Genomic DNA, 14,971 nt, shown 5'->3' with positions numbered 1-14,971 from the left:
GCTGCGCGATTTGTACACTTATTTATTTTGAGGGAAGAGCCATTTACTTCATTTCATTAGATGTCTAATGCTACAGTCAGGCATCCTTCAAAGCAGTGACGTTTTCTACCCTCCATCATTGATCTAATGCAGGTTTTTGAATTTTTCTGTAATAACATGTTGACCGAGTTAGAGTGAAACTCAAAAAACTTGCATGAAATTAGTCACAGGGATCATCATGTCTTTCCCAAAGTGATTGTTTTGAGCTGTGCTACAGACAGCCCAAATCCTGTGGTGATGATAAAAGGCTTGCACACGTTCAGCAAACATATGCACATGTTAACTGTGCTGTATTATCTCAAGCAAGATTTCTGTGAGCAAAAAGAAATTCACGCCAACGTGCAAAAATAAAGTGGTAAATGATTAAAAAATAAAAAAAAATAAATAAATAAAAAAGAGCCAAGATTTGCACAATTCAGGTTCAAATATACCTGGATGAGCTTTTTTTGTTTGTTTTTATTTTATATTATACTCATGGAATTAGAGTTTTTTGACTGCACACAAGATTAATACACGTCTTGAATTGACAATTTTGAGCATTTTTCACGTACCAAAAAGTCTAAATTACAAGAAAATTAATCAGTTGCGCAAACGCGACTCTTGACATTTACATTGAAGAAAGAAGTACGAGCTTCCGGTATAAAACGTGGTAACTCTTGCCCACTTGACACAGACGTCACAGTCTGAGTCTGGACCTCAAGAAGAGGAAAAGGGTCCAGCTTTCCTCAGAGCTTTGCAGGGTCATAACACCCAACAGACCCACGATCCAAAAATTTACATATTAACAGGGATCTTATTGTTTTATATCTTTTAAGAATTTGATCCATTTTCCTTCCAGCTCTCAAAGTGCATGCAGTTAATGTATTAATCAAACATGTCTGAATAGGGGTGTGAAGGGGTCTTGTATTTCCAGCTTAAGATTTATATCTACATTCCAGGCAAACTGACAAGCTGAGACACGGGTCTTCAAAATCCACTCACGGCTGCCACATCACAAATCTGCAGTATCCATTCATAAGTTTATGAGCCGCGCTGACTCTCAGGTGGGCACATGATGGTTATCAGGACCCTGAGCCTTTTTTCATGAGATAGACAGATGTGCTGGAAACGCAAGTCTGTTTAAAATGTAGACCACAACAAAAAACACAGGCGGTGTAAACGTGCCGTACTTTATTGTGACACCACAGAGTAACTTTAGATTTTGGGGAGACACGTTGTAATTTTCGCCTCCGCTCATCCGTGAGTAAAATCATGGAGCCAGGCCCTCAGCCAGGCTTTACACGTTTGCAGGATTCCATTAAAGAGAGGGAGGGGGCCATGGGGCCACTCCTCCTGCTGCTCTCTGGAGTATGACCCGAGAGATGCGTCAAGCGAAGCGCAGAGAGCCGGAACCAGACCGGAAGTTATGTCGAGGTCCCTTTTAGAATAAAAGTACAAAGTAAATACAGAGTCTTGTTACTTAGAGTTTCTCACTTAGATCTGTTGGCAGGATCCCTGGAGATTACAGGTTAACACACTAACATGTGATATAGGCTGATTTTGTTTCTGTTTTCAAAAACATACTGCAAACATTTGTGCAATACTCTATTTCAGGATGCTTCATCTTTTAGACCAAAACACTGGGTCATTGATTAAAAACGAATGCTAAATCTAGTTTCAGACCCCTGGCATTAAATTTGAAATATAATCTTCAATCATGTTATAAACTTTTAACAATGCTTTTAACAACAGCTGTATCACTCATAACTTTACCTACTTGAATCAAGTTTCCCCTTGAGCAGTTTTTCACTCAACATGTACCACACTGTGTGACTGTATCATAAATATTTTGCATCAGTTGGTTCTTCATTTAGGCTTCAACAATTATTTGATAAATTTTTAGCTTAAATTAATCACCAACTGTTCTGATAATCGATTAATCAGTATGAGTATAAAAAACTGAGGGAAAGACTTCATCTACTGACAGACCCACCAGTGGGTTTCTATCAGTGTATATATGTATTTGTTTGTGTACTTATTTATTGAAAGTTGCCGTAAACATTGTGATGATCAGTTTTACCATACCCCATGTTATTTGAAATGACATTTATTTTATTTTTTTAATCAAAACCGGAAGTCGTCGTTTGCATTTATGCACTCTTGACATCGCTCCAAAGTTCCAGAGTTCTTGCGGCGAACCACTCTCCACTTCGGCCGCATCACTCTGCAGATACACGGGCTCTCTGCCCCTCGACCGTCCGTTGTCATTTTCCTAATGGCTCTGACACAATGTTCGGTCTTACTTTGCCTGTATGTGGTCACCGTGAACTGCAACCCCGGGCCGTTGGTGGACGTTGTTGTCGATCGGTACGAGATACCGAGAGTCTGTCCTCGGGAGGTGGAAACCGAAGATTTTGTCCGTTATCATTTCAACGGAACTTTCTTCGCAGACGGGAAAAAGTTTGACTCCAGGTGAAGTTACACTCACACACGCCGTTTAATGTCAATTAAAGCTCACTGCGTTCACCCACAGCTTAAATATCTTTGTCTTTTTACGGGGTTGGTAGCTCAAACGTTTAATGTTAAGGAGCTTTGATAATAACAGCCCTCACGTGCAAACCGCGAAAAATTAACGTTAGCATGCAGCATCAAGCTAGCTCTCAGTGACATAAAGTCTGCAGTGGCGATTAAAACGATGCAAAGTGCAGTGAAAAGTCTGCGCACAGGGACGGGGTTTAACATGGTGGAGACACTGATGAGCACAGAAAGATGATGAGTCCCGCAGCCTTTTTTTTTTTTTTTTTGGCTCGGGGCGATGAACCGCAGCTGTGATAACAACTGCAGACGTGTCAGACCCCGTTTGATCTGTTCAATGATCGAGAGCTGCAGCGATTAATCGATAAGCTGTCAGCTGGTCAATTAATCACCAACTGTCTGATTCCAGCTTCTGGTTTCTTAATGACAGTAAACTGGATGAAACAATACATTTGAGGTCAGCACTGGGCTTTTTATACACCAAACATTTAATAGAGAATATAATCAATAATGGAAATAATCATTTGTTGCAGCCCTTTAAAGCCAAATGGGAGGTGAAGTTAAACGATACCGCTGATGTGGGTGGAACGTTGGATGCTGACTTTGCGGCACCATGACAAGAATGTCTGGAACTCATTTTAAATTGTTTTATTTTGAAATTTCTGCCTACTTTCCTCTTCGGTCATATGCTCTGATCCACCGTCTGCAGTCACGACCGAGGCAGAGCCTTCATCAGCCAGGTGGGCCTGGGCAGACTCATCACGGGGATGGACCGCGGTCTTCAGGGCATGTGTGTCAATGAACGCAGGAGGATCACGATCCCCCCACACCTGGCCTACGGGAGCATCGGAACAGGTGTGGACGAACAGGACGCGTGAAGCTTAGTTGGACACGTTAGCCGTGCTGGTTTACGTCATTTATCCGTCTGTCTCACAGGCGGCGTGATTCCTCCCGACGCCGTGTTGGTGTTTGATGTTCTCCTGCTGGACATCTGGAACACGGAGGACAAGGTCCAGATCCGCACACTCAGCAAACCTGCGTCCTGCAACCGCACCACCGCAGCATCGGACTTTATCCGTTACCACTACAACGGCACCCTGCTGTCCGGTGAGGCCTTCGACTCCAGGTGAGGCTGCAGGGCTTTAAACTGAGACGTTTCAAGGATCTTCTGTCCTTTTATGTGATTTTCAAGACCTTTGAATTGTGCTTCCTGCAGTTACTCGAGGAATGCAACCTACGACACGTACTTGGGAAAAGGACACCTCATCAAGGGCATGGACGAGGGTCTCTTGGGCATGTGTGTCGGGGAGAGAAGGATCGTCATCGTCCCACCTTTCCTGGCTTATGGAGAGAGCGGCTCAGGTACTAACTGATAGTGTTCAAGAGGACATGCTGTAATGTTGTGATATCAGTCTCTGTCTCTGCAAACTAACCCCAAACGTTAGCTTTAAAAAATGCTTCTCGTGACTGCTCGGCGAGCGCGGACCTGAAGCTCACGTCTCACTCTTCGTCCTGACAGGGACTCGGGTGCCTCCTCAGGCTACGCTGGTGTTCGAGGTGCTGCTGGTCGACGTGTTCAACTCTAAGGATGATCTGATAGTGGAGGTGAAGGAGGTGCCCGAAGGCTGCACCCGCAGGACGGCGACCGGGGATTACATCCGCTACCACTACAACGGTACCTTCCAGGACGGCACGGCGTTCGACTCGAGGTAAGATTTCTCCGATCGGGGGAAGCAGTGGAATCTAAAGGGGGAATAACTGAGCCTCACGCTTCCTTCGTCAGCTACCAGCGCAACAGCACCTACAACACTTACATCGGCATGGGATACGTGATCCAAGGGATGGACAAAGCCCTGCAGGGGCTGTGCATAGGAGAGAAGAGGAGGGTCACCATCCCCCCTCACTTGGCATATGGCGAGCACGGGGTCGGTGAGTTTCACACATCGTTCAGAAAGATTCAAGGCGCTTAGAGTCTTTTTCATGTCTGCATCACCGCCCTGTTCATTTCCTCTGCCGCCGTAGGAGAACTCATCCCCAGCTCTGCTGTGCTGGTCTTTGACATTCATGTCATCGATTTCCACAACCCCAAAGACCCGGTCGAGGTCAAAGTCACCCACAAGCCTCACGAGTGCGGCGGGACCAGTGAAGCTGACGATTTGATCCAGTATCGTTACAATTGCTCTCTGATGGACGGCACCCTGCTGTACTCCTCGTGAGCGCCCTCTGCTGTTCACTGTGCCGCACTGCATCCTCCTCCTCCTCCTCCTCCTCCTCCTGGCTCATGCATGTAATCATTGCTGGCTCCTCGTCTGACAGATTTCAGTGGGCTCGGAGTTGCATGCAGCATATCCTACCGTTTTCCATGACCACAGCACGTACGCCTGCTGCATGGCTCGAGGTTTTGACGCATGGACAAGTTTTATTTAGCTTAGCTGCTTTTTTTTAAGCTCGATGCGGTAACAGGTTGTGTGTTTCCAGGGACCACTCTGACTCACCCTCCATCACGACTCTGGGAGCGAACGGGGTGATCCCGGGTCTGGAGAAAGGTTTGAGTGGCATGTGTGTGGGCGAGAGGAGGGAGGTGGTTATCCCACCGCACTGGGGACACGGTGAAAATGGAGGTTAGTCACCGGAATGGCTCTCACGCTCCGCACGCGCTCTTTCCGCCCTGAATCATGTTGTCTGTCCTCTGCCTCGGTGTCTCCAGCTGGAGGAGTTCCCAGCAGTGCGGTGCTGCTGTTCGAGCTGGAGCTGGTGGACCTGCAGAAGGGTGTGCCTGAAGGCTTCATGTTCGTGTGGCTGGGAGACGGCCCTGATCCGCTCTTTCCTGCTATGGACCTCAATGGTGACAAAGAGGTCCCACTAGAGGAGGTAAGCAGACCAGTCAGGTCCAGTCTGAGCACCTGTCCCTCCTAAATGTCTTTTAAAGCTAAAACAGCCCAGGTGTAAGCAGTGGAAACGCCTCTAACAGCACAACTCTCTCTCTCCAGTTTTCAGCCTTCATCAAGCTCCAAGTTAAAGAGGGCAAAGGTCGTCTTCGGCCGGGGGCGGATGCCAGCAGCATCATTAAGGACATGTTCAATACCCAGGACCACAACAAAGACGGGAAGATCACAGAAGATGAACTGAAACTCGAGGTGGACGAGGAGTCCCAACAAGTGAGACGAGACGAGTTGTAAAGGGAGACGTAGTGTTTTACTGGTGGCAGAGACTTGGCTTACGCCGTCTGAAAACGTTTCTGAGAGCGAAACGTTGCTGAGCCCTTAAGCAGGCGGACAGTTTGCTTCGCTAGAATCTGTTAGAATATATCGACGCCGTCTCAGAAACTGCAGCAGGACAACGCTGACAGCAGAAAGACATCTGGACGCCGTGCACAGCGTCAAACACCTGTTTGAAAATGTGAAAGGAAGAAAAACGGCCTGTGGTGAAGTTATGTTGAAGAAGGCACACTGGACTCAAACCTTAGAGAGCGTTTGGGCTGGGCCCTTCTTCCAGATTATATGTTAAATAAAGCGCAGTGCCTCATATAGAAATGATGAAAAACCACTGGTTGTACAGGAAGTTTGGAGGGAAAATCTGTTGTGTAGAATCATTTTAGTGTTTTGCAGAACATAAAAGAAACTTTTCTGACAAAATGAAGACAGCTCCTTTATTTCCTCCGCACGGCCCATGAACAGACCTGAACCAGTTTGGTGCACTTACATTTGAATGATGATCGGAAACAGATGAAACCACGTTTTATTTCAGACAAGTCGGAACACATGAGGAGGTAATGAGTTGGGACAAAAGAAGACAAAGACATGTTTGACTGACTGCGTGGCACAAGCGACAGTGTGTTAAGCTTCAGTTACAAAGCTTTTGGAAACTTTGTTGCAGCGCTGAACTTTTCAATCAGTCAAACCAAAGTTAAAACGACTGAAGGTGAAATCTTGGAAAATACAAAGAGTCCGGTTTGTTTTTCTTTGTAACATTTCTGAGGTAGCAGTGCGTCTGCTGTACTTTAAAAAAATGTCTTTTTAGTTCTGCTTTTATCTCGTTAACCTAATTCTTTTAGTTGTTCATCAAAGCTCAGCTCTCAGTAGCACTGTGGTCCAAACAGTCGTTACCATAAGAAAATACAACCTTAACAACATGAGCAGAAAGTGAGAGACTTGACACTGCGATCATCAAATGTTTGACATGAATAAAATGTTAAACATCTTTAAAAACTTCAAGTTTCAGGCTGAAAGTTGCTGGCATTTAGCATTATTTTATTTTGTCAGAGGCTGGATTCAAACCAGATGCAGAGTCGAGTGCTGCCATTTAATGTTGTGCGTTTCTTTCCCTTTATCATCGCATCACCAGTCTTCCCCCAAACAAACACTAAACATGCTGCACAGCACAGAGACGGTGCAAACGCTGCTTCTGTCACAGACTCTGATCCAAAAAGCAGTGAAACCATAAACATGGAGGAAGGCCGATGGACAAAGATAGAAAAGGGTGACGTGGAGTGCGTGAACTGCGGCGGTCAGCTGGACTTGTGAATGTTTTAGGAAAATAAAAAATGCACCGGAGTGTCCAATACCAAGCAGCCAGTGGTGTTCTCAGGTCTCACTTATTGCCAGTGAGGTAGAGCAGCACGGCGTTCGGGACTTCCAAGGTCTCATCCTGTATCAACACGATGTCATACGAGTCCAGGTAAGACTGCTTCCTCTCCTCCACCTGAGAGGAACACGTGAGACGAGTGGGAACATGTCAGAGTATGTTTGTTTTAGGAGAACATTTGGGAGCGCGCTGTTCTTGAATTCAGTCCTGTGATGCAGTCATTTTGATAATCATAAGTGTGTGCTTTTTATTCACCTTGTCGTTGAGGAACCCGATCTTAAGGATGTTTTCCATGTCCTGCACCCCGTCAGCCATGGTCAGATCGCCCATAGAGTCTCCCATCAGGAGCACGTTCGGCCGCGTCCGCAGCTCCTGGAAGTGGCCGGTGTTGAGCAGCGCCCCCTCTCTTTTATTGTAGATGTGGATCAGCTCGCCCTTGAAAGCCCTCAGCACTCCCTGTGCCAGCAGATCAAGAGTCAAACTCATTTCAGACCCCGGTGGAGGGATCAAATCGTCATTTGAGGCACGGCTACTCACAGACTCGTCGAAGTCCATGTAGTTGGAGAAGACTTTGACGTTGGGGTGGAAGACCCCGACCTGGCGAATAACCTCCTCTAGGATGTCTCCTATGCCAGCAGAGAAGATGAGAAGAGGGATGCTGTGCTCGTGCAGGTGTTTGAAGAAGAGCTGGTAGCCGTCCCTGTGTGTGAACACATCAACTCATTATCAAGGTGCTCATATAAAAACTATTAAAAACATGTTGTGGTCTCCAGAGGAAGCAGGTTTTCTGACCTCAGCATGACGTCAGACTCCCGCACTGCCGTGGCCAGCAGGTCCTTCCTGATCTCCTGCTGCACCAGTATTTCATGGGCTTTAGTCCACCTGTGAGATACAGGTGCACCACGGTTTTTTGAACACAGTAAAATACATAATAGATTTTTTTAGAGAAAGCTGTATTAGATACTCACCACTCCACCATCAGGGGCAGCTTTTCCTCTACTGACCGTGAGGAGTCGATCTCTATCGGGTAGTATGTGTTGAGCAGCTCCTTCAGCTAAAAGAGACGGGACAATAATCAGAAAACTGTCACTGGCTAGTAAACATTAGAAAACTGCACCATTTTACCCAATTAGATTTAGAGATTATCATCATTTTACAACTTTTTTTGTCAGATTATACACCAGGGAAACCAGAAGGGTGCATTATGTGAATAATATGTATATAAAAAGCCACACTGTAAACAAGATTTAACAAAAGGAAGACTTTACGAGGCTGATTCAAGTAACAGATCACAGTTCAATTTATGTGTATGCTGTAATTCTACCTATTGTCCACTAGAGGGCAGCCAAACCACATATGAGTGTCACAATAACGGACTAAAAAACGTCTGTACTGTGTATCTTTTACTGCTTATAAACATTAATAAAGCTGTGGTTCATTTGTAAAAATCTAACATGCTGAAGATGCTTTGTATTTATGATGTCTGCTGTACATGTGGGGGAAATTTCATTCCTCATCCCTACCTTTTCTTTACAGTCACTGGAGATAAGTTTGCTGTTGTCAAGAATATCTGCAAACAAAGCACACAGACAAAACAACAGCCATGACACAAAGCTGAGCCAAAACCAACATTTACACGCATGACAGCCTCAAGGTGCAGCTTCCATGTCAGTGAACTTACTGTGACAGGTGGGGCACCTTTTGCCATTGTGTGCAAATCTTGTCAGGGTCATGTCAAAGTCTGAGATCACCTGGATGAAAAAAAACAGCAAATAATAAACATGCACAACTCATGTAAGGCAAATATCATAACTTATAAGGAGACAGTGAATCATTAGATGTGAATATACCTGCACAGTGTTGGAGCCAGCCTTCACCATGGACTGCAGGATCTCCTGTACCCTCTGAGGGTCCCTCATACACACTGACGGGTTGGACAGCTCTGGAATCTAAGCATTGAAAATATGTGCGAGTGTGTTAGAGACTTTTTAAATGAGACAGACAAACGCACTGTCTCTTTAGATACGAACCTTGCGTCCTGCTGTACAGTTAACTTAGCTAACCAGTCAGGTGCTAGCATCAATTTGAACAGCATACTTTTCAGCTAACTTACGTCCTACCTGCGCAACATTTGCCACAGTGAAAACACTGACACTACAGCCAAAATAAAAATCTGTCTCTTAATTTACTGCGACGTTACAGCTAACGGACAAATCAGCGTAACGTTACCGTTGGCTAACGTTAGCCACACAACAGCAGAATATGATACGCTCAGGTAGCTAGAATGCTAGTTCACTGCCGTACGGTTTATTTTTTGTGCTTGTTACCCCCATCAAAACTTGCTGAAAAGATTACCATTTTGTTGAAATCGGTTGCCGATCTGTTGAGTTTATTTTGACAAAAGCCGTGTCATCGGCTGTCAGCCTCCGTGGACGTGTAGCTAACCGCTGATGCCGTGCGCGTGACAGAAGCATCTATATTAGCTTGAGCGGTCCCGCTGCCTTCCGGTGCTGTTCAAAGTGTCGGGATGTTTAGGAGTGAAAATGGAGATAGTTCATTTTTTTAATGATTTCCCAGTTTCTCAGATGTGACGTCTACTTGAAACCCATAATTATGATTAATGCAAATATGCTTATAAATGTTCTCTGGCAGAAAGCGACCAAACACTGATTTTCATCTGAAGTGATCACGAGTGCGAGTCTATGAGAAACGCTTGAACGCAGCACCACGGCTACTTGTGTAACTTGAGGTGGGACAGTGGAAACTCTTCCCCCCAAAACAAAGGCACAGATAAAAGGTTCCCACTCCTTCTCTCCCTCAAGGTTCATTCGCAGGACCCTGGTCTAAGTAATAGTTGAGGAGACAACAAAAATAGCAGTCTGTAAAAGTGAACATATGTTCTGAGTCGTATATATATATTCAAAATTAATCAAAGAAAAAAAGTTATATTTTTAAATCAGGAAAGTCAGCACAACTTATCCATATTTTGTTACAAGTGACCGCTGCAGCATAATGTTTGACTTTATAGCTTCTCAGTGTAAACGCAGCAGCAGTGAACAGTAATGTAAATCTTTTACCGCATGAATGTTCCATCATTGTTCTGGGAAGTTACTCCTTTTGTAACAACCGACAAAGCAATAATACACTATGTGTGCAACCGTCTGTCTTACAAAACAACTTTAATTGCACGTGATGACATCAGCATTTCTCACATCCAACATAAGAACACAATGTCAGACTATCACATGCAAAGCAAATTACATAGCTTATTCCACTTAATATTTGCAGTGCTATTTATGTTGGTCATAAAGTGGAAATGAATATCATTTCTACGCTCTGTAACCTTTCTGCTGTACCAGGCGCTGCATGGACAGTGGGAATGTCTTACTGCCAGTCACATCACATTCATTTAACAGTCCCTTTTGTTTTGCTAATCAGCCTGATTCCTTTTCATCTCGTTTCTAAGTGTCCTTGGAGGGTGAAAGGAGACCACAGAGCAACATAGCACATCTCTCATATACATCCAGCTGGAAGTGAAGCACAGTAACTCAAGGTTTACAAGACATTTAATGTTGGAAACAAATCCACAAATAAAGATAACATGTTTTTCTTTTCTTTTTCTCCAAAGAAGGTCGAATCTTACTGAATGGAAACTGGCCAAAACAAAGCATTTCCAAAATACAATCACCCTGTCTGATATGAAACAAATGAAAGAACCAAAGTCAAAGTGCAGTGGAAAATTAAATCCATATGTTTATGTAAGACTTTACAATTAGATATTAGAAAGTGCAGTTGTTGAGAAGCTCTGCCCCGCAAACACAAATCATACACACTCCCGCACTCGCACATATACAGTACACGTTTTCTATGAATGGGAATACACTGAGCAACAGACTGCCAAAGTGCCAAAGAAAGGAATGATTGAGCCATTGCCAATGATTGAACAGAATGCTTCGAACTCAACAGGAATGATTTCGACGCACAGGATCACGACAGTCCTCTCGGGATTTCGCCGCTTCAGAAACCTGGACAAAGACTATTCGCTTCACAAGTTTTCAAGTGTCACATGAGGCAAACGAAAATGACAGAAATATACTGGCTACAAGTGTCGAAGGGAAACTGCGATCTAAAAGCAAACTAGTCTACGAGATTTTTAGATTAACAGCCTTTCTGATTTAATTCCTACTTATTTGTTTTGGCTGCACAGTAACAAGGAGCCATTCTAATAGAGCGATAATGATATAAGTTCTTTACGAGTGGACTGATGTTTAGCTTTCATGAGGAGATTGTCACAGTGTTACGATGGAATGAAACTTCATTAAGCGATTGAATGCAGGAATGCGGATATTAATAATGTCACACCGTCGTCCCTTCGCGGGCATACAATAAAGGAATTTAAATTATCCATATAAATGTTTACATATACAGCTTTATACGATTTATGTACAAACAGATAAACAGCATCTACGCCAACATACTCGACATAAGGATATTCAGTTGTTGGCTGCTATATAACACTCTTATTCACATGTTTACATTCACCATAACCCTCCTCACAGACCACCAGCTCATCAGCACGCGCCTGCTTACACATTTCGAGGCTTTCTACGAATCTGCCGGTAACGCAACACAGCATGAGAGCCGATGGCACGGGGTTCGGTTTGATGAAATCCAGTATGAGAGCAACACAGGATCCGCTGCAGCATGTTATGTATGAGTGGGGGGGGGGGTCGATGACGATGGCTGCAATGTGTAGTGTAGTTCTTGGATGGAGCCGACTTGCTCAGCACTCTATCTGCGACTGGAGCTGCCGGCGCAGCGTGAGCGTGCGCCGGTGAAGCTGCTGCATCTGCTGCATGCGATCTCGCTGGCGGGCCAGGTTCTGGGGCATGGGGTAGCGCTGGCAGCCATACAGGAAGCGGTAGGGGATGCGGACGTGGCAGGCGGTGGCTCGGCAGCGAGGCTGAGGCATGGGCGGCAGCAGCATCCAGCGCTTCCTCTCTGCGCAGTAGCGGTAGGCCTCCTTGCGGTACTGCTTGTCCACATCGTCGCTGTTCTTCCAGCCCCCGATGATGAAGACGTCCTCGTCGAAGTGGCAGATGGCAGCACCCTCGATGCTGGTAACTTCTGGCGGCAGGCTCTCCAGGATCTCATCAGAGATGCGCACGCTGATCTTCTGCTTAGCAACCTCATCCCTCACTGTGTAGCTCTTGGGACAGCAGGATGCCGTGTGGTAGAAGTTAGTAGAGGCCACGGCCATCTGGAAGATGCAGTAGTTGTCAATAAGGGGCAGGGAATCGACATCTTGCCACTGGCGGCTCTCTGTGTCGTAGCGAGTGGTCACCGTCTTCAGTCCGTCCTCATTGTCGGTGTCGACGGGCGTGCGTGCCGTGACGTACACGTAGCGGTCCTCCACGCTCACCGCCTTCACATCCCGCAGGATTTTGGGCGCAGATTCCAGATTGTGCCACTTGTCCTGCTCGGGCTCGTACACGCTGACGTCTTTGAAACCTGGGCTGAAGTTTCCATGGCCACCGATGCTGTACAGTATATCCTTAATGCAGGTGAGGCCAAAGGAGTGCTTACGCGTGGTCAGGTTGCTCACCTGCTCCCAGGTGTTGCGATTGGGATTGTAACGCTCCACCGTCTTAGCAAAGCCTGGTTCCATAGACCCGGCTACGTACACATGGGACTCGGTGGCAGCGATGGCATGGCCGTCCAGGTGGTTGTGGATGTGCGGCAGGTTGACCCAACGGTCCTCGTAAATGAAGTAGCCCACACACTCGCTCAGATAGTCCCCCCCCTCTGACACGCCGCCTACAACCATGATAACATCCATGTTCTGGCCAAAGCGAGGCTGAAACGAGGCCATGTGCGATGACCAGAGCTCCATATCAGCTGACTTGAGGTTCTCAAAGCGGATGGCGTGGCCCTCTACCGCCTCTGACACCAGCCGGAGACAGGCCTCGTTGGCAGCCACCAGCCGCTCATTTTTCACCACCCTGGTCAGGTAGGTGGGCTTGATCTGGGGCAGCCTCAGGAGGCGGAACAGCTCCTCGAAATAGCGGCTTCGCTCCTCTGAGTTCTTCTGCACCCACTTCACCACAGCCTCGAACAGCACCTCCTCCGAATCCACTGTGATCTCTGCGTCCGACAGCCAGTCGCGGACCAGGTGAAAGGGCAGCGTGTAGAACTCGTCATCCTGGATAACCTTGTGGAAGTTGCGGCGGATCATGTCTGCGGCCCGCAGAGCCAGCTGGTCCAAGGTGTACATGTGGGCTAGACTGTGCACCGCCACACAGTTGGTCAGGCTCAGCTTCTTCTTGAGGAACTCGCCACAGAAATCCTTCAGCTGCAGCAGGAGAAACCTAATATGCAGAAAGTACAAAGAGGATGTCAGAGAGAACGAGCACTTCCTGTTGAGTGGATAATACCATTCGGTTTTCTGCAAGCAGAGCACAAAAGCAGCACTTTTAGACAACAGAGCAGCCATTGAAGGCCTCATGCGTTGACTAGCACAGTTTCTTTCATACACACAAACAGAAATGTGCTTGTAAACAGATCCTACCGATCAGCTAGCTCCAGCACTTCATGCACATTGCAGGTACTGACGCGTATTTCTCCAGTGTACATATACTGGATGACACTCTCCACCGTATCCGGGTCTGGCCCCAGCTCCGAGCTCCACTCCTTCATCTCCACCCGTCCGGACAGGGACTCGGAGAACTGTCCGCCCAGCAGGGGGGTGAAATAGTCGGTGGCCGCAGCCAGGACCGACCTGTGGGCTGAAAACTCACAGCTCTGGACGCTCCCGTTAGCCACCCCGCTGCTGAAGGCCAGCGTCACGTCGCAGAACAAGCCCTGCTTCCTCTGCTCGTTCTGCCGCCGAGACAGCTCCGAGCAGTGGGAGGAGGAGGTGAAGTCCTCGGTCTCTTCCGCGTCGCCGTCGGCAGCAAGGGCGCTGGGTGTGCCGCTGCCGCCGCTGCCGCCGCCGCTCCTGGCGGAGTCCTCCGGGTTGGGGGCCGCCGCTGCCATTCTGCTGCCGGCGCTGGAGGTGAGCAGTGGTGGGAAATGAAGTAAACTAGTGAAGGAGAGGAGGCGACATACGCAGCCACTCATACATGGAGTCAAAACAGAGCGCGACAGAGAAGCTACTTTCGTAATCGTAGCTTCATACAAGCGACTTAAAGGGGACTACGGTTAGCTTAAAAAGTACTTTGAAATTACACATCTTTCTGTTTTAAGTGCGAGATTTTAGCGAGAGTAGTTTAATCTGAGTTTAAAAATAAGGTTTCTTTTCAGGTCAAACTAGTTTTTTAATGCTTATGTCAGATGTAACACATAATAACAATAATCATTCGGCATATAAATATCTACATGTACATAAAAATAGCGCAGTCACTATTCACAATGACAGCGGTATTGTTTATTTTACACGGGGCACCATCGATAGACGAGCTACAAACCCTTCAGCGCCGTCTCCTCTGTCGAACGTCGAATATGAAACCGACTTCAGTGTGGTAAACAGTGTCACAATCGCGGACATGCGCAGTGGGTGAAAGGCGTAACCGCGTCGATGACGTCGGTGGCGGTACCCGCTGCTGAGCTTTGCACATGGACACAAAACTTGCACATGTATGTACTTTCTGTGCACGCTCAGGGAAGGTCGATCCACCCGCGCCTGCAGTAACTGCACAGCCTCACTCTCTTTCACATTCAAAGAGCATGCACGACTACAATGGATGTCAAAGAAGTCTGTGAGACTAAGCCACTGCTGTATATTTCCCTTGTTCTAATGCCTTGTGGCTTAAAATAAAAACCCGTCATTTTAATA

General features: G+C 46.6%; 3 protein-coding genes across 3 annotated transcripts; 1 reads left to right on the top strand and 2 right to left on the bottom strand.

Moving 5' to 3' along the window:
• Positions 1–2,292: 2,292 nt before the first annotated feature.
• Positions 2,293–6,178, top strand: fkbp10a (FKBP prolyl isomerase 10a). The gene is made up of 10 exons (XM_070980132.1): positions 2,293–2,490; positions 3,263–3,408; positions 3,490–3,679; positions 3,770–3,915; positions 4,073–4,262; positions 4,337–4,482; positions 4,576–4,765; positions 5,032–5,174; positions 5,261–5,424; positions 5,544–6,178. Exons 1-10 carry the CDS (start codon positions 2,294–2,296, stop codon positions 5,730–5,732), a joined length of 1,701 nt encoding a protein of 566 aa, XP_070836233.1. The 5' UTR covers position 2,293; the 3' UTR covers positions 5,733–6,178.
• Positions 6,179–6,181: 3 nt separating this feature from the next.
• LOC139342872 (cytosolic 5'-nucleotidase 3-like) lies at positions 6,182–9,878 on the bottom strand. The gene is made up of 9 exons (XM_070980134.1): positions 9,493–9,878; positions 8,988–9,086; positions 8,819–8,888; positions 8,661–8,707; positions 8,106–8,191; positions 7,930–8,019; positions 7,675–7,837; positions 7,393–7,593; positions 6,182–7,254 (listed from the first exon to the last, which is right to left on the bottom strand). The coding sequence occupies exons 1-9, from the start codon at positions 9,493–9,495 to the stop codon at positions 7,144–7,146; spliced, it is 870 nt and encodes a 289-aa protein (XP_070836235.1). The 5' UTR covers positions 9,496–9,878; the 3' UTR covers positions 6,182–7,143.
• Positions 9,879–10,289: 411 nt separating this feature from the next.
• LOC139343873 (kelch-like protein 11) lies at positions 10,290–14,275 on the bottom strand. Its single transcript, XM_070981707.1, has 2 exons — positions 13,706–14,275; positions 10,290–13,505 (listed from the first exon to the last, which is right to left on the bottom strand). The coding sequence occupies exons 1-2, from the start codon at positions 14,254–14,256 to the stop codon at positions 11,921–11,923; spliced, it is 2,136 nt and encodes a 711-aa protein (XP_070837808.1). The 5' UTR covers positions 14,257–14,275; the 3' UTR covers positions 10,290–11,920.
• Positions 14,276–14,971: the final 696 nt, after the last annotated feature.

Source organism: Chaetodon trifascialis, chromosome 15 (assembly GCF_039877785.1).
Source record: "Chaetodon trifascialis isolate fChaTrf1 chromosome 15, fChaTrf1.hap1, whole genome shotgun sequence".
NCBI classification, from domain to species: Eukaryota; Metazoa; Chordata; class Actinopteri; order Chaetodontiformes; family Chaetodontidae; genus Chaetodon; species Chaetodon trifascialis.
Note: the sequence above shows the minus strand (reverse complement) of the source record. Positions and strands in the feature narration are given on the sequence as shown.

Bases quoted from the DNA above. Each gene is read 5' to 3' on its own strand.
- LOC139342872 (XM_070980134.1), bottom strand. The intron at 8,889-8,987 runs GTATATTCACAT...TTTTTCATCCAG, and splicing joins CTGGCTCCAACACTGTGCAG to GTGATCTCAGACTTTGACAT. The intron at 8,020-8,105 runs GTGAGTATCTAA...TGTATCTCACAG, and splicing joins CTGCCCCTGATGGTGGAGTG to GTGGACTAAAGCCCATGAAA.
- fkbp10a (XM_070980132.1), top strand. From the start codon at position 2,294: ATGGCTCTGACACAATGTTCGGTCTTACTTTGCCTGTATGTGGTCACC. The intron at 2,491-3,262 runs GTGAAGTTACAC...CACCGTCTGCAG, and splicing joins GGGAAAAAGTTTGACTCCAG to TCACGACCGAGGCAGAGCCT. The intron at 3,409-3,489 runs GTGTGGACGAAC...TCTGTCTCACAG, and splicing joins CTACGGGAGCATCGGAACAG to GCGGCGTGATTCCTCCCGAC.
- LOC139343873 (XM_070981707.1), bottom strand. From the start codon at position 14,256: ATGAGTGGCTGCGTATGTCGCCTCCTCTCCTTCACTAGTTTACTTCAT. The intron at 13,506-13,705 runs GTAGGATCTGTT...TCTGCATATTAG, and splicing joins GTGCTGGAGCTAGCTGATCG to GTTTCTCCTGCTGCAGCTGA.